Here is a 22,682-nt window from a genome sequence, read left to right on the forward strand (position 1 = left end):
ATGAGATCATAATTTTCACACATGGATTGTTCACCACAGAGTCCAGACCTTAACCTCATTGAGAATCTTTGGGATGTGCAGGAGATGGCTTTGTGCAGCGGTCAGACTCTACCATAATCATTGCAAGATCTTGGTGAAAAATTAATGCAATTATTGAAGCTTATTAAAGCTTATTGAAAAAAAGATAAAAATAAAGCATAAAAAAATGTAGACCTACGTCATAAACTATTTTCTAGAGCCCCACCAGACAGACCCAGAGGAAATGCAGAAATGGATGTATATTAACAAATGAAATAAAATTCTTTGCATTTCTCATAATGCCCCAGCCTTTTCTATTTGTGTTTTTAGCTTTATTCAGTCCTTAAGTTTAAGATTTTATTAGGTCAGGGGAAAATGTGAAAGCTGTGGTGTAAACAACAAGGACGTCCAACATCTACGTCTTTGCAACTTGAAATTGCTCAACAAAGGAATAAATCAAAATGCATTTCTCAGTGGCAGAATGTATAAGATAACACAGGTGTGGCCGCCTCGAGGTCTACAAACATTGCAGCAAAATAATTAGCCTGCGTTGTTCTACACGCAAGTCCTTCAGCAGGGGCAAAGCTGTGCTGATTGGCTGCTGCTGAGAGGAGAAGTGAATTTAAGCCGCAGAAGCCGGATCGCCTTCACACATTGTGTCACTCCTTAGACACAGGTAAGCTATGATGCTGTTGTGTGCTGTGAAACAGAAGGATTAAAATAATATCTAATTCTATGCTAATTTTCCCTACTTTTAAATGAGTTATTATAAATTCTTAATGATGCTTAAAATTCTTATTGTGACAAATACATTTTTGGTACATTTGAATGGTGTATGAACACTAATTATGTCTCACTTCTGTTTCTGTAGAGATGGAGTTGAGGATGCTCTGCGTTTGGGTTGTGGCCCTGCTTTTTGGTAAGACCCTTCCTCCTCAAATTTGTATTGGATCGTATTTGAACACAATGTTTTTCACAATAGATTTAAAAGGATTACTTACCTATTAATTACAAATCATTAATATCGTACATACATGTTTATTCATGTATTTAAGAGATCACTTGAATCATTTTTTTTTATATCCAGGTGTTCTCTCAGGAACACAGGAATCTTACTTCTGATGCCACTGAGAAGAACATGACTGCATTTGATCATTTTTTTGTGTGTTTTTCTTGCAATATCACAGGGCTTTGCACTGCTGGACCTGCAGGGAAAGAATTTGCTCTGTCCTTCATGCAGAATTACAAACCAGGCAACAATGACGGTCCATCACGTTTCATTGTGGAGATCTCCAGCCCCCCAGGTACCATATTAAGCACGAAAGTGACGGTGACTGCACTGGGACAAGAGTTTGAGAAGACTCTTCAGCCGGGGGTTGGAGTTTCAGTCGAGCTTCCTGATGAAGTGGAGATGACTGGAAGCTCAAAAAACAAGCAAACCGTCCAAGTCAAAGCCGACCAAGACGTTCTGGTGTTGTCTCTGAACTTCAAGCCCTACTCAGCAGACACCTCCGTGATCTACCCCCTCACAGAGTGGGGGACAGAGTACTACGTCTACACTCCACAGATGGGTCCACCTGATACCTACAAAGAATTCGCCATCACCAATCAAGGAAGTGAAAATACTGTGGAGATCCAGCTGAAGGGTGCAGTCACATTTGGAGGTCAGAAATACCCACAAGGCAGCAAACTCACTCTCACTCTGGAACCATATGAGAGCGTGCAGATCCAAAGCGAAGATGACCTGACAGGCTCCAAAGTAACTGCCAAGCAACCAGTGGCAGTTTTCACAGGACACAGCTGCACCTGGTATTTTTCAGAGTGCAACCACGTGTTCGAACAGCTCCGTCCTGTAAGCAGCTGGGGTAAAGAGTTCATAGTCCCAACCCTAGCCTACACAGTACCTCCGTTCAGATTTGATACCGTCATCATCCAGGCCTCGCAGAGCACTCAACTCCAAATCACTACACAAGATGGGAAAACCTCGCCAAAGACCATGGTGCAAGGAGAATCCCTCTATATCAATATGCCGTATCCGGACGTTCTGCATTTCACTGCTGATCAAGGAGTCCAGGTGCTGTATGAGTTTAACGGAGGAAGCAATCAATACGGGGTGGTTAACGACCCCTTCCTCATGACCATCCTCTCAACAGATCTCTATAGCACCTCCTACACATTGGAAGGGCAGCCTGGCTTCACCAACGAAGCCGTAATAGTAGCCCGCACCTCTGACCTGAGTAAACTTACCGTTGATTCGGCTTCAGTATCCAAAGAACTGGAGTGGACTCAAGCTGCGAAAAGTGAATACTCGTGGACACAGTTCAGTTACGGCAACAATACTGACCTTTATCAGGTAGCACACCCACAGTCACCTTTTGCTCTGTACAGCTTTGGTGTATCCAACCAGAATGGATATGGATCCCCAGCCGCTAGTAATCCTCCAGGTAAGAAAGTCACTAAGTAAGTTTACATGTCAAATAATACTAAAAATTCAGGCAGTTATCACATTATTCAAGTGGTCAAATGATAAACAGCATACTCAGTTTTCCCCAATGTTAAATCAACACTGTTAGATTTAAATAACACTGGCAAATTTGCTGCATATTAGATTTAAAGTAATGTTTTTTTTTAGTTCAGTAATCTAGTTTAAATGTGCATGTATACCCATATTCTGATTTTGTTCTTTTTGAGATTTTCTACATCTGCACATTTGTTAAAAAAAAGAGATAAAGTTTAAATAAAATAAAAATAAAATGCTTTCAATTTTAACACAACAACAATGAAATGGTGAAAAATGACAGCAGCCTTGTAATTTGTAGGTGTATATAAAATATTTACAGGTAAATAATTTAATTCAGCTGACCTCATCACTGTTCATTCATGTGATTAATTAATTTGTGATGTGATTAAATATAATAATATTTTTATTTAAATTCTTCTACCAGAATAAAAAAAAAAGCTCACTCTCAGATATAAGGTTCGAGTTAGGTTAAGGACTAGGTTTAGCTTTTGGGTTGGAGTAAATATTAGAATAGGATCATGGTGAGCCTTAAATGTTATATAATCTATTATGTTACATTATGTTAGAAATCAGATATGTCTAACAGATATTCAGTTGAATTATGTGTATACAATAAATGTGGTAATGCTTTATAAAACATTGGCTGGTAAATTAAATTATGCTACAAAAAACTACATAATTTCTTACAATATGTACATTTGTACATATGAGTAGAAGTCCACAGTTAACAACAAAAAAAAAAAAAAGATAATACAGCTGGTACGGGTACTCTTATTGGTGGTGATGTCAGGACTACATTTGAATCATGTATAAGAAGAGCAGTGAGTGATCAAAATAAACAAATTGTTAAAACTTCTTGCAGCTTCTGTTGGCACCTGCTGGGAAATGGGAGACCCACACTACCGTACATTTGATGGCACTACCTACAACTTCATGGGTAACTGCACCTACCTGATGGCCAAAAACTGTCACGTGGACGATTTACACCCCGCGTTCGAAGTGGAGACAGCAAATATACGCTATGGCACAGCAATTACCTATCTCAACAGAGTGGTGGTTACAGCTTACGGTAGAAGAATAGCCATTGTTCGTGGTCATTATGGCATTGTACGGGTAAGTGTATAAACTGTTATATACAGTATATTTAGAATGTTTTAATACTCTGGTGGTTATGTGGTCTTTTAGGCTGTGTTCAGAAACCTTAAAAGTATTTTTTCTTCCACTAATCCTCCTCCTCCTCTCCTTCATGATCCGGAAACTGTTTTTGTGAGGCCATCTTGAAAGAAGGTGAAAGGAGGTGGAGGTGAAAGAAGCCACTCAAAAAAATCCCCTCAAAACTTCTTCCAATAAATGATACACCAGAGTATCCTTCCTAGGAAGTCTTTTACTGGAATTACATTACAGTGGCCACACCCACAGAGCAAATGAGCACACTTTTTTAAATTAATGAATTATTAATTAATTAATTTATTGAATTTTGTAATACATTGTGAAGAAATAATACAACTTTATACAATCTCAAAAGTTACATATAACATATAGAATATATAATTGCTTCTTATGAGCAAATAACAAAGAGATACATAAAATAAAATAAAAAACACAAAAGGCTTTCACTTTTATCTGATAATATTTGGCAAATATTTCATAACATTTCAGATATGTAGTATTTTCTCTACAAGAAGCAGGAGTTTGAGTTTAAACATCAACAATTAATACTTGATAAGGATAATTTCATATTTTAAATTATCAATCTATTTTCATTCATGGAATGTTTTATTTATGTTCTCATTTTTTGTAGATAAATGATTTCCTTTGGAACCTTCCAATCTCCTTCGACAATGGTAAAGTGACTGCCCGGCAGAGCGGTCTCTCGGTGATTGTGGAGACAGACTTTGGGCTGTCAGTGCAGTTCAACTGGGACAATTTCATGTCGATTAGCATACCGAGCAGCTTTATGGGAAGAACATGTGGCATGTGTGGAAACTTCAATGGGAAGACGGATGATGACCTCACTACACCCAGTGGTTCTTTGGCAAGTAGTATTTCAGCACTGGGACAGAGCTGGAAGGTTGGAGGGGCTGTTGATTGTAAAGATGATTGTGTGGGCGCGTGTGAGACCTGTAAGAGCGACTCAGTGTTGAAACGCCTGGCAGCAGAGACTTTCTGTCATGCTTTAACTCTTCTCAGTGAAGGTCCTTTCCGTGAATGCAGCGCTGTCATCGATTCCAAAGTTTTCTATGAGAATTGCCTGTATGACTACTGCACAGGGAAGGGGACCAAGTATTTCCTGTGCAACATAGCTCAGACCTATGCCGCTGCCTGCCAGAGTGCTGGTGTTCGTGCTGCCGACTGGAGGAGCTTCATTGGCTGCCGTAAGTATTCGAAACACAAACATATAGAACTTTTAGACTATTTTCTTCTTGAATAACCCAAAACTGCATTCCATAGAAAAATGTGCGCATTTCTATTGCAGAAAAACGGGCCAAAGATTCTAAAAGCGGAGAGAGTGCACATTTCTATCGCAGAAAAACGGGCCAAAGAGTCTAAAAGCGGAGAGAGTGCGCATTTCTAGTGCAGAAAATCGGGCCAAAGAGTCTAAAAGCGGAGAAAGTGCACATTTCTATCGCAGAAAAACTGGCCAAAGAGTCTAAAAGCGGAGAGAGTGCGCATTTCTAGCGCAGAAAATCGGGCCAAAGAGTCTAAAAACGGAGAGAGTGCACATTTCTATTGCAGAAAAACGGGTCAAAGAGTCTAAAAGTTGCCATAATTAAGGAGTTTTATATTAAGAGACATCATGAAATTAAACATCAATTTGAAAAATCTTAGTTTACACAACACTGTCAAAGATAAAGATAGTAAGTCAAGTAAAATGGTGTTTAAATGAAATAATCAGGAAAAAAGAATATTTAAAGTGGTATATTTAATTATTTGTTTTATTAAAGAGTGTGGCCTGTGACTTCAAATATATTTCTCCTTCTGGCCCCCAACAAAGAAAGTTTGGACACCCCTGATATAAAGACTAAGGCCCAATACCCTTTCTTTTGTACCCTGACACCTTGTTTCTGAGTGTAATCCTGCCCTTTGAATTCTTGAAAATCCTCCCCCTAAAAATTGGAACAACTATTTCTTAATTTCTTTGTGAAGATGGGATAAAATATTTATTTTATGTTGCAATATTTAAGGTGGAATTGGAAACTTAGCTAGCTACCTAGCTACTGAGACAAACTACTAGTGATTTTTTTATGCTTGTTATGAAGAAAATGTCCATAAAACCTTAAATCTACACATTAAACTGTGGTAATATAATGGTTACCATCATATTTAACATAGAAATTACTGATATGTGTGTGTTGCCTTGGTTTAACACATTAAAGCATTGGGTACATTTGTAAAACACAATTCTTTTGCTTGATTTATTGGAATTATTAAGTACAAGTTAAATATGTTTTCTAGTTGAAGATGTTACAGTTTCTTAGTTTTACAGTAAGATGGCTTAGCCAAAAACTATCCACGCTATACACAGTATTAAGCATGCATAAAAAAAGATTCACACATTACAATTCACACATGCATATATTGAACCCATTACATTGTCATTATTCTTAAAGCTCACCTTCCGCGAAAATCCGATTTTTCTTGTTTTTTGTGGAATACAGTAGGTCTCTCCGAGTTGAATGTGTACACCTGCACATTAAACTGTTTTGCAGCCCCCATTGTCTGCAGGAGCTAAGCAAAGAAATCCCCCCTCCCCCCCTCCGAAAAACGGGTGAATTTTGAATTATCTTTCTGCCTACGTAGGCAAAAACTCACAGACCAGCCCACCTTGGCTCGAAACTCCCAGAGGCGGAGCTGAAGCGACGCAACATCACCGCTCATCAGTTAGGAGGTGGGAGGCAGTGAGCGGCAGAGCGGTGGAGGGGCGTCGCAGTGCTCCTAGCCAATCAGAGGAGAGATATTTGCATGCTGTTTGCATGTATGAATATTCATGAGCAAAGCTGGAATCCGGTCATTTTGGACACACCCCTAAAACAGTCCATTAAAAAAGAGCTATACAGAGACACCTGAGCACTTTTTTTTTACAAAAACGGCTCACATGTCATTCATTCATACTAGAGACCACAACTAGACATTTTAAAATGAAAGAAAAAACGACGGAAGGTGAGCTTTAAACTTTGTTAAGAAAAATGTATATCCTGTACAAAGGCATTTATTTTTTATTTTTGTGAATATAGATAGAAAGATGTATCTACTATGGGAACTAGGTTCATCTTAGGACTTTCACACTTACACTTTTACATTCACATTTGCTGTGTTGCGTGTTGCAAAATAGGGTGTATTACAAATTAGGGTGCATTACAAAATGTTTGACATGTGATTAATGACATTGTTCTCTAACTTTTATTGCTTGTTTTGCTCCAAATAATTAAGTGCATTTTTAGTCCAATTTTAACCAAAACAGAGGTATAAAAAGGGTTTTTTTTAATGCAACTAATTATTGTATTCATTGTCACATTTGTTTTTATCTCTTTCAGCTTCACCACAATGTCCTGAAAACAGTCAGTATGAGTCCTGCGCCTGTCCTGCTACATGTGAGAACCCCACCCCCTCTGCAGATTGCAAAGCTAACTGTGTGGAGGCCTGTGTCTGTAAGGATGGGTATCTCTTGAGTGGAAACAAGTGTGTACCTAAGACTGAGTGTGGCTGCACGTATGTCGATGGAGGAGACTCACGTTACCTACAGGCTGGAGAAACCGTCTGGGTTGATACCACCTGCAGCAAAAAGTGCACCTGCAGTAACGGCCAGGCTAAGTGCGAGAACACCGTCTGCCCAACTGGAACGGCGTGCAATATTGTTGATTGGATCAGAGGTTGCCATCCAGTTTCTAAAGCCACCTGTAACATCTACGGTGACCCCCATTACAACACCTTTGATGGCAACACCTACGACTTCCAGGGAACCTGCACCTACACTGCTGCTAAAGGCTGCAACCTGAACGGAACAAAACTCACTGAGTTTTCAGTTATAATAGAAAACGAGAAACTGGAAGGAGTCCAGCTAAGTCCAAATGTATCCGTGGCTAAGGTGGTCGTTGTGGAAGTGTATGGCATGGTTTTAGTCTTGCGGAGAGATGAGCTACATCAGATAACGGTTAGTACCATATATATATATGACACTTTTACCACACACACACAGCTTGTCCAGTTCCTGTTGCAAAGTGTTGCCAAAAGATGAGCATGTGGGTTTTATATATATATATATATATATATATATATATATATATATATATATATATATATATATAGGTGACATAATGTTATAAAGCCTGTTATAAAGTGAGCTATGGAAAGTGGAACTACAGTAGGTTCTCTGGAATGAATTAGTGCTTCATCCAGTACTTTTAGGATGAGTTGGGGATGAGGTTGGGTGATGATCCTCCAACATCCTGACCTTATTACCTCTATCATTAAAAAAAAGGAACAGTGTATGAGCAGGTGTCCTAACTTAAACTTAAACAGTACACCTTTAGCACAGAGATATCAAATACCAGCCTAGGAGCCAGTATGATTAGTTTGATTACCTCAAACTTGTAATAGTTTTGGTGTGTTTTGTTGAACTCTTCAGCTGGTATTCTTTAGCAGTTAACTCAAACTGACTTCTTTTAACATTTTTTACTACTTACATATTGCAAGTAGGACTGAGAAGTAATAAAATTAATGTTTTAATGTGATACTCAAACTCAAGTTTTTTTAGTTGGTAAAGCATTTTGTTTCAGGCAGTGCACATAAGAACGGAGCATTAATGTGGACTATTAAGTGGTCCCATGGTACTGGTTTAAGAACCACTTTACCACTCTATGGACTTTAATTCATGTTTTTATGGTTTGCTTCAAGTCTCCAATCTTCTGTCTAATCACATGTTCCCCTTTTCAGGTTGATGGCATCGTAAATAACATCCCTCTAAATCTGGACAATGGAAAAGTGATAGTCCAGCAGGAGGGCTATCAAAATGTAATCACGACAGACTTTGGCCTGAGAGTTGCCTTCGATATGATTTATCACGTCAGTATCACAGTCCCTGCCAGCTACTATGGGAAGACCTGTGGCTTGTGTGGAAACTTCAATGGTAACAAGAACGATGACTACATGCTGCCAGATGGTAAAGAAACCAAAAATATTCAGACATTCGGAGCTGCGTGGATGGTGGCTGTTCCTGGTGTTGTGTGTGATGACGGCTGCAGTGGAGACTTCTGTCCAAAGTGTCCTGCAGACAAGAAAGCTATATTTGAAAATGACTGCAGCATTATAACCAACTTTGAGGGTCCATTCGCTGCTTGCCACGGTGTCATCAACCCCGATTCCTACTTCAGAGATTGTGTCTTTGATGTCTGTGCTGCAAATGGAGATGCAGACATGCTCTGTCACAGCATCGCTGCTTACATGATCGACTGCCAGGACTTTGGGGTCACTATTAAAAACTGGAGAACATCAACATTTTGCCGTAAGCAGAAAAATTTAATCATAAAAGCAGTGAACATATTTGCATTAATAGTGATCATATTGTTTATGTTGTTTTTATATAACCTGTATATTTCATATTCTTTTTTTCTTACAGCTCTGAAATGCACAGCCAACAGTCACTATGAAATCTGTGCCCAGTCATGTGGTACACCATGTCCAGGCCTCTCTAAAATCATCAACTGTGATGTTCAGGTCTGTGCTGAAGGCTGCATGTGTGACTCTGGATTCTATAATGATGGGACAGGATGTGTTAAAGCAGATCAGTGCAGCTGTTATGAGAATGGACACACATATAAGGTAGGACACATCTGTGTAATTTTATGTATTCCATTTCATTACATCATATTTTGGGACAGAGAAGATATTGTATTATTATAATATATTTTAGATTATGAAACCTACATTCTGTCCCTAATGAATTTTATGAATTACTGATGACCATTAGAGAGTAGCTTGTTAGGATGGCATTAAAACAGAATAGAATAGCAGATTTAAATGTTATAGAGTACATCCACCCTTAATATCAGTAAATTTCCACCTTCACAAACATTTTTGCAACCCACCAATATGCAAAAATGTTTGTAGATAAAATAAAATATATTTAGAGTTTACTTGTACTTAAAAGTACTTAAAAATACAAGTGAAGTTCACTCAAAAAGCAATACATCAAACAAAGCATTAGACATGAATTGCTAAACAATTATAAATGTTAAATCTTTCATTCCAGCATGACACAGAGTTTTAACCATAAAAGCCAAAAAAAAAAAATGGGAATATAAGCACAAGTTTTATGCTGAGGCTAAGGGTCAAACAAAATCAACACATTTTACACATCATTAATATATAATTTAAAAAACACTTCACTTTAAATTCTGTTGCAGTTTAATCAGACAGTCGTCACAAACAAATGCCAAGAACGCTTAACCTGTCTCGCCTCCGGTGAAGTCAAACATGAAGCGATGAAGTGTGGTGTGAATGAAGTCTGCGAGATTCAGAGTGGTGTTCTAGGCTGCTACCCCAAACCTAATGGTAAGTGTAAAGTCTTTTAAGAAAACATATTTTAACTGCTCCACTGTTTTATGCTGGATGTGCTTTATACCCCTATATCCCACACCTGGTGTTACGACCCGGTCTAGGGTCAGGCCGTAACAGAAAATGAGAGTGGGCTCTCTCCCCAGACCCTCTGCCAGACCAAACACCAGACACCAAAAATGAATTAAAACAGGATGAATTTATTGATAAAAAATAAGGGAATATGACTTCAGGGGTGAGCGTAGGCCAAAATAACAAATAAACCAACTAACAAACAAAGACAACTTACTGAACCTGTCAAAATAAAGAAAACTAAATACACAAACTACCCTGACTCCCTTTCACCAAAACAGGAGAAAAAGGTAGCAAAACAAAATGGCACTCACCCCCTACTTTACCCAAAGACTAATCTATATTAAAGCAAAAACTAAAGCAACACACAGAACGCAAAATGGAGGTGACGGGTTGGTCTGAGCATCAAGTTGTTCCAGGTCAGGAAAGGGGAGGAGCCCTGAACGTCTCTCTCAGGTCAGGTTTCCTCTAGCCCTTTTATAGCACTCACCCCTGGTGGCCAATCATGGTCCTACAATCAAAAACTAAAACACAAACAGCACAGAGGACACACAAAGAAAAACCAATACGACCAGGGGTCGTAACACCTGGCCAATGGATTCTTATTTCTTTGCTCCCAAAAGTCTTATTCTATTGGCAATACTTCTGCTTCACATTTTATAGCATTTTATTGTTACAATTTTAACATTTCAATTTAATTTAATAAAGATTTGTTCATGCCAACAATCAACACTTATTTAAACATGGATGCATCATTGCTGCTCATTTTCAAAGTAGTACAAAGGATAGATTGAATAATAATAATAATAATAATAATAATATATTAATAAAATGATAGAACAAAGCACAGTAATACAATAAAAAGGGGAAACAGTATTGGTACAAAAATATATAAATATAGTATTGATTGATCTAATAAAAGACAAAAAGATAATCAAAAATATATAAAAGTAAATCTAAATAAATTAAATATATATTTAATATATAAATAAAAATAAAGCAAATTAAAATAGGACAAAAGGAATGGTGAAACTGAAAGAATTTGTCGTGGATCTCTGAAAGCTGACTAGTTTCTGACTAGTAAAAGCTGATTTTCAATACATTACAATTTGATTTTGTTACATAGTAACAAAATTCTTATTCAGATAAAAAAAATATTTAAAAAAATAATAAATAGATTAGTAAGATTAATAAGTGTATCAATGATTTCCATACATTGTCCACATATTACACTTCAGGGCCTCCACATAGAACAGGTAATAAATTCTGCATTAATAATCATGCATTATTCATGTTATGTTTAAAATATAACATCAAATAAATATCTAAAACATATTTATATTATAATATTTACATTTACATAAAGATAATAAACTTGCAGTCGATTAAAAGTTTATATTAAAACTTTACATTAGAATATAAAAAAAATCATAAAACCCATAAGTCAAAATGGTAAGCTTTGTATTTTTAATGAATGATTTGATACATGTGAAAATTCATCCTTCAGTTTTTGGTACCTGCTGGGTCATGGGTGATCCTCACTACCGCTCTTTTGATGGTGAATACTACAACTTCATGGGTGACTGCACCTACATCATGGCCAAGAACTGCCAAGAAGACAGCGAGTACCCAGCATTCGAAGTTCAGGCCAAGAATGAACGATTTGGCAGCACTAAGGGCACCTTTGTTAGCAAGGTCATCATTAAGGTTTATGGAGAAACCATCACCATTGTCCACCATGAGACTGGGCTTGTGCGGGTGAGTTTAAGGGTTTTAAGTGTTTAAAATGGTAAAATATGGGTTCTTTAGTTTATATTATACCATATTGTGTAGCAATTGTCAGTCTTTCAAAAGGAGCTCTAAAGTTCTGTCATAATATTTATGTTCTCATATTTCTTTTTATGTTTTAGATCAGTGATTCTCTTTGGTATCTCCCGGTCTCTTTGGACAATGGCAAAGTGACTCTTCAGCAGAGTGGCCGCTCTGTCATTGTGGAGACAGACTTTGGTCTGTCAGTGCAGTACAACTGGGACCAGTATCTTGTGATAAAGATACCAGACACCTTTATGGGGAGGATGTGTGGAATGTGCGGAAACTTCAATGGGCAGAAGAATGATGACCTCACCACTCCCACTGGCTCTGCAGCAAGCAATATTTCAGCCCTGGGAGCGAGCTGGAAGGTGCCAGGGTTGCCTCAGGATGTCCAGTGCACTGATATTTGTGAGGGCCAGTGTAATAGCTGTGAGGGCGAACCATGGTATGATCGTTTGGAGGCAGAGGCCTTCTGTCACTTGTTCACTCTCCTTACCGATGGTCCTCTTCGTGACTGCAAGACTCTCATCGATCCCAAGGTTTTATATGAGAACTGCCTCACTGACTACTGCATGGGGAAAGGAGTCAAGAATTTCCTTTGTAAGACGGCAGAACTTTACGCAGATGCATGTCAGCGAGCCGGTGTCCACGTCTACAGCTGGAGAAACCTCATTGGCTGTCGTAAGTATGAGAATTATACAGAACAATAGCTAAGACACGTTTAAAACTCTGTATCTTGACAGTATGTGGGCTTTCACCAGTGAACACACACCTATTTTTAAGGAAAGGAAGTGTCCAGAAGGTAGTGACATGATTCAAATTTACATTAATATTGGCAGCACTTACAGAAATAATGTGTAACACATGTTACACAGTATGCCAGCCATCTCTACATGGGGTTATAGAGGTTCCTAATGGTGTATTCCTGCAGTAATTCATCCCATGCTGCATAAATATTTTTATGCAGTTCCTGCAGATTTTCTGAATGTTGATGGTTCAGCTAACACACTCAATTAAACCCTATACAATTGTATGTTTTCTAATAATGAAATGATTAAAAGGATAATGAATCTTGAGTCCAAAATACCATAATACCAAAATATCAATCAGAGCGTTTGTACATGAACATGACATGTGCTCTTACTAACTGTTAACATTGTCGCCTCTTCCAGCTGACCCCAAATGCCCTGCAAACAGTCACTACGAGTCCTGCGCCTGTCCCGCCTCCTGTGAGAACCCCTCCCCCTCAGCAGACTGCAAAACCAAATGTGTAGGGGCCTGTACATGTGATGATGGGTATCTGTGGAGTGGAAACAAATGTGTACCTAAGAGTCAGTGCGGGTGTCTGTACAGCAGTGGGGGACAAAAGCGCTACCTGCCGGCTGAAGATTCCATCTGGACTGATGACAACTGCAGCAGAGAGTGCACCTGCAACCCAACCAATGGTGAAGTTCTATGTAAAAACGCAAGCTGCCCAACTGGAACATCTTGCAGTATTTCTAAAGGAATCAGAGGTTGTCATCCAGTATCTCATGCCACTTGCAACATCTATGGTGACCCCCACTACAACACATTCGACGGCAGCACCTATGACTTCCAAGGAACCTGCACCTACACTGCTGCTAAAGGCTGCCACCTTGAGGGAACACAACTCACGCCATTTTCAGTTGTGGTGGAGAACGAGAAATGGGAAGGAGTTCAGCTCAATCCAAATGTCTCCGTGGCCAAAGTGCTTGTGGTGGAAGTGTATGGCATGATTATCGTGTTGCGTCGTAATCAATTACACCAAGTAGAGGTATGTACAATATTAGTTATTGTTCACAGTTGCGTTACTACTGAATAGATAGCCTACTACCAGCAGTGTTTTAATCTTGAAGATAAAATAGTTCTATCGCACAAACTTTTTAAGCTTTTCAAACACTAACACTTTTCTAACACTTGTTAAGCTTTTCAAATCCTTATTTTTTTCTGAATAGAGCTTTTCCCTTTACTAAAGAACCACAAAATAACACACATTTTACATGTCAGATTACAATTGAGAAACTGTTGATATCTATACCAATCCTTGTCTCTTAATCTGTCACTGGACCATATCAAAACCCTTGACTTCCATCGTTAGACCATATCAAAACCCTTGACCTCCATCGATATACCATATTAGAACCATTTACTTCCACCATTAGACCATATCAAAACTTGACCTTGACCTCCATCGATAGACCGAATCAGAACCCTTGACTTCCATTGATAGACCATATCAAAACCCTTGACCTCCATTGATAGACCATATCAGAACCCTTGACTTCCATTGATAGACCATATCAAAACCCTTGACCTCCATCGATAGACCATATCAAAACCCTTGACCTCCATCGATAGACCATATCAAAACCCTTGACCTCCATCGATAGACCATATCAAAACCCTTGACCTCCATCAATAGACCATATCAGAACCCTTGACCTCCATCGATAGACCATATCAGAACCCTTGACTTCCATTGATAGACCATATCAGAACCCTTGACTTCCATTGATAGACCATATCAAAACCCTTAACCTCCATCGATAGACCATATCAGAACCCTTGACCTCCATCGATAGACCATATCAGAACCCTTGACCTCCATCGATAGACCATATCAAAACCCTTGACCTCCATCGATAGACCATATCAGAACCCTTGACCTCCATCGATAGACCATATCAGAACCCTTGACTTCCATTGATAGACCATATCAGAACCCTTGACTTCCATTGATAGACCATATCAAAACCCTTAACCTCCATCGATAGACCATATCAAAACCCTTGACTTCCATCGATAGACCATATCAGAAACCTTGACTTGCATTGATAGACCATATCAAAACCCTTGACTTCCATCGATAGACCATATCAGAAACCTTGACTTGCATTGATAGACCATATCAAAACCATTGACCTCCATCAAAACCCTTGACCTCCATCGATAGACCATATCAAAACCCTTGCTTTCCATCACTAGACCATGCCAAAACCAAAAACTCCATCGATAGACCATATCAAAACCCTTGACCTCCATCGATAAACCATATCAAAACCCTTGAACTCTATCAAAATAGCATATCAAAACCCTTGCCTTCCATCACTAGACCATACCAGAACCAAAAACTCCATCGATAGACCATATCAAAACCCTTGACCTTATTGATAGCCCATATCAAAACCCTTGACCTCCATCACTATACCATAGCCAAACATTTGACCTCCATCACTAAACCATATCAGAACCCTCAACCTCTATCAATGGATTATATCAGACCCCTCGGCCTCCATCACTATACCATATCAGAACCCTTAACCTTCATCACCAGACCATGTCAGAATACTCAATTACACTAAATTATAATACATACATTAAATGTTATTTTCATGCTCTGATGTCATAGGAACATGAAATTAGACCTAAAATGAGAAACTTAGCAGTCAAGTTGTGTATTTTTTAAGTACTAACTAGCTATTTACAGAGCAGGATGTTTGTAATTGATGTTATTTATTTCACCTTTCAGGTAAATGGCGTCTTAACGAACATCCCCATAAGTCTCGATAATGGACTTGTGACAGTCCAGCAGCAGGGCTATCAAAATGTAATCACTACGGCCTTTGGTTTGAAAGTAGCCTACGATATGATTTACCACGTAACAGTTACAGTCCCCAGCAGCTACACTGGAAAAACGTGTGGGCTGTGTGGAAACTACGATGGTAAGAAGAACAATGAGTATGTGTTGCCTGATGGTAAAGTGACAAACGACATTCAGACATTTGGAGCTGCGTGGAAAGTGGCTGTTCCTGGTGTTGTGTGTGATGACGGCTGCAGTGGAGACTTCTGTCCAAAGTGTTCTCCAGAAAAGAAACTTGTATTTGAAAAGGACTGCAGCATTATTACCAACCCTGAGGGTCCGTTCGCTGCTTGTCACAAACTCATCAATCCAGATTCCTACTTCAGAGATTGTGTCTTTGATGTCTGTGCTGGAAATGGAGATGCCGACTTGCTCTGTCACAGCATCGCTGCTTACATGATCGACTGCCAGGACTTTGGAGTCACTGTTGAAAACTGGAGAACAACAACATTTTGCCGTAAGTGTTATGTGAGTCTGCAGAGATGAGGGCAATATTTGGATTGATGAGGTTTCTTGGACTGATGTCCTTTTATCTTTGTCCTTTGTAGCTTCAAAATGCCCAGCAAACAGCCACTATGAGATCTGCGCTCAGTCGTGTGGCACAACCTGTCCTGGGCTGTCTGAAATCGTCAACTGTGATGTTCAGGTCTGTGCTGAAGGCTGTACATGCGACTCTGGATTCTATAACGATGGTACAGGATGTGTTAAAGCGGATCAGTGCAGCTGCTATGAGAATGGGCACACCTATAAGGTAAGTAATACATCTGCTTTTATTAATTAGTTTTGTGGCCATAGTTCATATCTGTTTAAGGCAGCTTTGGATAATGTGCCATGTTAAAGATTCTTAAAAAAGAACTGATGATTCCAGACATGGATTAAGCCTAGTCATTGACTACACAGCATTTTGAATGAGAATTTTCTATTGAAAGGAAGATATAGTATAGTATAGCAAATTGCAAATGTAGCATAATCAATATCATAATATATAATACAATACAAAATGTACAGTATATAAGAATTGGAGCCTTTCTTATTAATTCTTGATTTTTTTTCATTGATTTTGCAGATTGGTGAGTCTGTTATCACTGACAACTGCCAGGAGCGCATGACCTGTCTTGATACCGGTGTAGTGAATATTGAAAGTATGAATTGTAAGAATGATGAAATCTGCGCGGTTAGGAATGGAGTTCGTGGATGCTATCAAAAGCAGTGTGTGTTAGAAGATGGAGGCTCCTTCACTCTTTTCAATGGAACAACTTGGACAGTCTCATCTGTGGGAGCTTTTGACCTGGTGAAAGTATGTGATGGAGTGGATTTGTCCACCTGGTTCCGTGTGGTGGTGGAGTTGCAAGTCTGTAGCACTGGATTCCTGAAACCTGTGGCTGTTTACGTCTTCATTGAAGATCTGCTTGTCACTGTTAACAGCAAACATGAGATCTGGGTAAGTAAATATATATTTTTAAACTTTGTCCTTTTAAAGTTGTTTAATGAAATCAGGTATTTTATGTTGCAGTATTTATTTTTCTTAACAATTGTGTTTTTTCTTTGTTTAATCTACAGTTGAATGGCAGGAAGGTGACGCTGCCAACTATGCAGAAAAATCAGCTATTAGTTAAGGTCATCGATCAAACAGTCATCATCGAGAAGGAGTCTGCCCTTAAACTGTCTTACAGTCTGACAGATGAGATCTCGATTACAGTGGATGAAGTGATTGCTGATAAAGTCTGTGGTGCCTGTGGCAAATTGACAGAGTCTATTAATTTTGACGCCATACAGTTCTACATGGATCAGTTCAGAGCACCTGACTTTCCCAGCTGGTGAGTGCAGGATTGCATGATGGCAAAATGACAATAGCAAAAATAAAAAAGATTAATTAGGCTGCATCTATTTAAGTTATATAAAGCTTTGTGTGTTTTTATATTGTATTTTATTGTCTCTATTTACTGTCTCTACATTAAATAAAAGTACTGTCCTTTCAGAAGCAATTCTAAAACATATTTTTTCTTGATTACCTGTTTGCTCACTATATGATTACTTGTGTTTAATCTTGTATTTTTTTATTATTAGTTACCATGCAGAAATAATAAACAAATGATTTACAGTTAAACATACATCTTTTAAAATTTAACAATCAAGATCAAATCTGTTAGTAATGATAAATACTTACAATGTTTAATAATAAAGACAGTTTTGTAATTTGAATATAATCACTAATATCTGTTTTGTTTTTTTATTTCCAGCAGCTGAAGATCTTCCTCTTTTTTGAATCCTTCTGGAGACATCTACTAAAGAGATAAAGGAAATTTTAATTGATTCAATGTATACAATATAATTCTGTACATTATTATAATGATTATCTAACAAATATTCAAGTAATGGATCAATTAAAACACTTGCAACACACCACCTTGTCTCGGTCTTGTTAATTTGTTGTTTAATGACACTACTTTTAGTGCAGGTAAATCTACATAAAGTGCAGGAATTCTGTATTTTTGAGTATAGTATTTTGTTTATATAAAAAAAACACTACTTTGTTTTTTTTAGAATAAACAATAAACATATTAAATGTTGCAGCACACTAAACCCAGTTACTTTAACATTTAGGAACACTACTGCTTTAAATTTAAAATAAAATAAAAATTCTTACAAAGTGCTGCATTAAATTAAGAGATTTTTAAGACAGAAATGGGCAATATGGATTTAGAAGTGAGAATAAGCCAAAACAATAAACAAAACACAACTACAAACAAATTAACAAACTAAACCTGAAAATAAAGAAACCAAAATACATAAAACTACTTCCTGACTCCCTGCCAGTAAAACAGGATAAAAGGTAGCCAAAGCAAAATGGCACTTTGTCCCTATTTTACCGAAAGATAAACTATAAATGTAACAAAAAGGAAAAAAAAAAACAGAAACAAAATGGATTTTCCGGGTTGGTCTGGGCAGGACCTTGTTCCAGGTCAGGAAAGGGGAGGAGCTCTGAACGTCTCTCTCCTGGGTCAGGCTTTCCTTGGTCCCTTTATAGAGAGAGCTCCCCTGGTGGCCAGTTGCAGGACTGCACCTTCAAACAAGCAACAGCACAGGCCAGCAAACAAGCAGTAAATACAACCAGGGGTCGTAACACAGTAGTCAGAAATACCCAGAGACTGTAAAAAAGATGGACGCCGTGTCGCCGTTCCCATTCATTCAATGAAAATGAAGCCAAAATCTTCCGCCATGTTGGCGCTCCTGGTACCCGAGTCTGTGCAGTAGAGACCAGAGGAGGGAGGAAGACTGTGGAGAGACAGCCTACTCATTTAAATAAACCCGCCCCTGAGGGCTGCCTCCACAGAGCTCACACAGTCTATGGTCCCACCCATACAGTCATTGGTCCCACCCCGGCTAGGTGTAACCCAGCCCATTTACAGTAACCACACCTTTTTGAATAGAGCTGAATAACGTTTAAAAAAAATAATTATTTGGGATTATAAAAATTTGACAATATAAGCAGAGGTTACACTAACTGTTGCATTTAAATAATGGAGGTAGAATTACAGTATATTGGAAAAAAAAAGTTTTTAAAGTTTTGCCATTGATACCTAAGGGGATGGGTGGGGTTACACAGCTTTCTGCAACCGAACAGCAGGGGGCGCCCGACCTGTGGTGGCTTCACTTTTGAGAGACCATGCTCTGTCCAGCAATACAAATAATATGATTTGAATGCTAAATCCTGCTCTGGAGAACAGCTTAGTTCTGTACATTTAAACTGGAAAAAGCACTATTGGTCTAGTATGAAAATGCTCTGTGGACTCCAGTATTAAAGGCAGGCAAATATACTGTACACTTTACTTATGTATTATAAATATCATGTATCAATGGAATGAATACTGTACATTAGCTATTGTGTTAAAAAAAATAAGATTTAAAGAAAGCTTGTTTTGCCATAAATTGAACACAGTAAATATTCTTTCACTATAATCTGTTTTTTAGCTGTTTAGCAGACCTTTAATATTAACATAACTGAAGAAAGCTTAGACTCTAACTAACTTTTTAAAAATAATGTACAATAAGCTACTGCCATATAAAACTTTTTTTTTTATAATAGATTGTTACTGAAATACACTGTCTATATGCCCATATGTTTGTGGACATAGAATTTAATGCAAGCATTTATCTACTTTTTTGTACCAATTGCTGAAACAAGTGTGCATGTGCATAAGCATAGCTTGTATGTTCCCTGCATATAGTGTAGAAAGGAACAGAGAACATATGAAAGTATTGCCTAGTGCCAGCTGTGGGCTGGAGGGGTCTAAAGCCTCCCATAGACTTTGAGCTGTGGAGCAGTGGAACTGTGTTCTCTATAATGATGGTGCTTTATCTAGTACTGTTGGGGATGAGGTGAGCACTCAATGCTCTCGTCACTGAATGCAATCAAATCCTCACAGAAATGCTCAAAAATCTAGTAGAGAGACATTTCTACATAGAGACAGTTACTCTAACAAAAGCAGGAAAAACTCTTAAAAAAAACAATGAATGAGAAGGTTTTCTAATACCTCATACAATGAACTGGTGGAGTAACCCAGGTTTTTAATCACAGTTTTCATGCAACTTGGCCTGTTCCCCTCCACCAGTCTTACACACTGCTTTTGGAGAACTTAATGCCACTTCTGGTGCAAAAATTCAAGCAGTTCAGCTTGGTTTGATGGCTTGTGATCATCCATCTTCCTCTTGATTATATTCCAGAGGTTTTCAATTTGGTAAAATCAAAGAAAATAAGATTTTTTTTTTCAGAACTGTATATATATATATATATATATATATATATATATATATATATATATATATATATATATATACGAATCTTGGATAGAACATCTATGGGTAATGGAAGATGGAAGAAATAACATTTGACCTTAGACTACAGAGGAAAAACACATATTTTATATTTAATTGAAGGGTGTGTGGCTGTCAGTGAAAATGAGCACTTAATCATATGTAAACATTTATAAGGCCTCACTGTAAAATTACTATACAATGGTGAATATTACGTGATCTTCAATAAACAAAAAATTTTTTTTTACATAACCTTATATCCTTATATAAACTGTCATGAAACCCAGGCCTTTAAGCACATAACCCAGAAAGTTTCCAAATACACCGATCAAAATCATACTCAGGTAATCATTAAACATTAATAGTAAAAATGTTAAAAAGGACACCATAAATTCACTCAACCTGTAATCTTTATAATCATTTTACAAAGTAGTTAATTAGAGAAATAATAAAATACTCCTGAAAAGCAACACCTGGTCAAACAAAACGTGTGCCATGTGCCAAGAAATCCAAAGGCTCTAAAAAATATTGAATGAGAATACAATGATTGATCTTGGCTATAATCCAAGACTGTCTATCTTGAGCTGCTGTAAGTAATGATTTGTGAGCCAGCGTCTGTACCACACCCTCTTTTAGATACGTAGACTAAACAATGAGATTTAGGAACAGCAAGTTCTTAAAAAGACCTTCAGGTTCCTTCCTGAGTTAAAGAGCACTAGATTAGTTTAGATTTTAGGCAAAAAATGAATTTTAAAAATGTATTAAATTATAGTGATTTTTTCTAAACCAACATTATTGTGTATGTGTGCTGTAAAGTGCTAATAGTTAATTTGTTTAAAATATAAATAAAATATTTGTATATTTTTACTGCCAAATAAGCAACACACTGCTGTCACAGGCCTGCACAAAATCAGCATCCATGTGTTGAAACATAAACAGACAAAGAAGCTAGACCAATTAGAGCTTCAGAGGTTTGAAGATAAGTTGAAGAACAAATAAACACTATTTTAAAAAAGATAGATGACCAGTTTTTTTAAATTTAGAGAGATAATGTGGTGTCTCGAGTTTACATCAATTTACACGATTTTCAAGCGATTTCACTGTCGTAGACAGTCGGAACAGTGAAGCTTCAAAGTAAGTTGGTTAGGTTTTAGTCAATCTTTTTCTCGTCCTGACGTTTAGATAAAATCAACCGTGTTTAAATTATTCTCTCGAGACTTGGCTTACACAAATAGTGACATAAACAATGTCAACAGCCAATAGGAGAGCTACGCGAAGCCGCAAGACAAATGCGCAGGAACATTGGCAGAGCAGAACATGGATGAGAATACAGTGATGGCTCAGAAATCACAGTTCTCCTGGAGTGTACAAAAAGTAGGAGAAACCGGTAGAGCTGTGGAGTGAGTAAGAGTGTCTTTGAGTGTCTTCTCATTTATACAGACATCCCAAGTTGTAAAGGATAACGAAACTTTACTTTTATTTTAATTCATTTTACTTTTTTTTTTAAATTAAATTTAGAGTATTAAGAGATGAAATTAGTTTTATCTTTTTTCTTTTTGGAAGGCCCTGCCTCTGCTTTCCCTGCCTCCGCCATGATCTGCTTTCTCTCACTCAGGGGGAAAAAACACTGTCCGCCCACACTAAAAACTGATTGGCTGTCTCGCAGACTCTTTGCAGAGAACAGGCCAAACAGAACCCTCTCTGTTTTGTCTCTCTCCTTCCCACACGCCATTGGAGAAAAAAAGTCTGTCGCCTGTGTGCGCGTTTGTGTGCAGTGCGCTCTTGGAGCACTCGTTCTGAATTCCGGGATATTATATTTGACTCGCGGGCATCAGGGAGCCACTACCGAAATGCGGGAGACTCCCTCAGCTTCAGGGAGACTTGGTTTGTCTGTTTATACATAAAATATTATAAATAAATATAATAATTACTACTAATATTATTTAATAATAATTCATTATAAATAATCTCAGAAAGAATCTAGTTGCAGTCTTGCAAATAGTGACTCTGCAGGATGCCCATTCTTAGCCTGTGATTAAAAAGTCTGTGACTCATCTTTAGATGTGAGAGGGTGTCAAACTTTAGTCTGTTAAAAGTCTTTTTAGAGTGTTTTCGAAGTCGTCTAGTGCACGGTTGGCATTAGTCAGAACTTATGATGCCATTTTTTCATTTTGGAATTCAGTTGGGGCCAATTTCTAACAATGTGTGTGACTTATCACAAATTTATAG

At 37.9% G+C, this 22,682-nt stretch overlaps 1 protein-coding gene across 1 annotated transcript; it reads left to right on the forward strand.

The window, feature by feature from the left end:
- The first annotated feature begins 634 nt into the window (after positions 1 to 634).
- LOC125799479 (IgGFc-binding protein-like) lies at positions 635 to 18,041 on the forward strand. The gene is made up of 17 exons (XM_049476322.1): positions 635 to 694; positions 890 to 937; positions 1,206 to 2,462; positions 3,402 to 3,652; positions 4,341 to 4,914; positions 7,075 to 7,691; positions 8,474 to 9,041; positions 9,156 to 9,358; positions 9,943 to 10,090; positions 11,673 to 11,923; positions 12,076 to 12,658; positions 13,150 to 13,772; positions 15,528 to 16,095; positions 16,187 to 16,389; positions 16,705 to 17,079; positions 17,199 to 17,455; positions 17,879 to 18,041. Exons 2-17 carry the CDS (start codon positions 892 to 894, stop codon positions 17,883 to 17,885), a joined length of 6,531 nt encoding a protein of 2,176 aa, XP_049332279.1. The 5' UTR covers positions 635 to 694; positions 890 to 891; the 3' UTR covers positions 17,886 to 18,041.
- Positions 18,042 to 22,682: the final 4,641 nt, after the last annotated feature.

Source organism: Astyanax mexicanus, chromosome 3 (genome assembly GCF_023375975.1).
Source record: "Astyanax mexicanus isolate ESR-SI-001 chromosome 3, AstMex3_surface, whole genome shotgun sequence".
Taxonomy (NCBI): Eukaryota; Metazoa; Chordata; class Actinopteri; order Characiformes; family Acestrorhamphidae; genus Astyanax; species Astyanax mexicanus.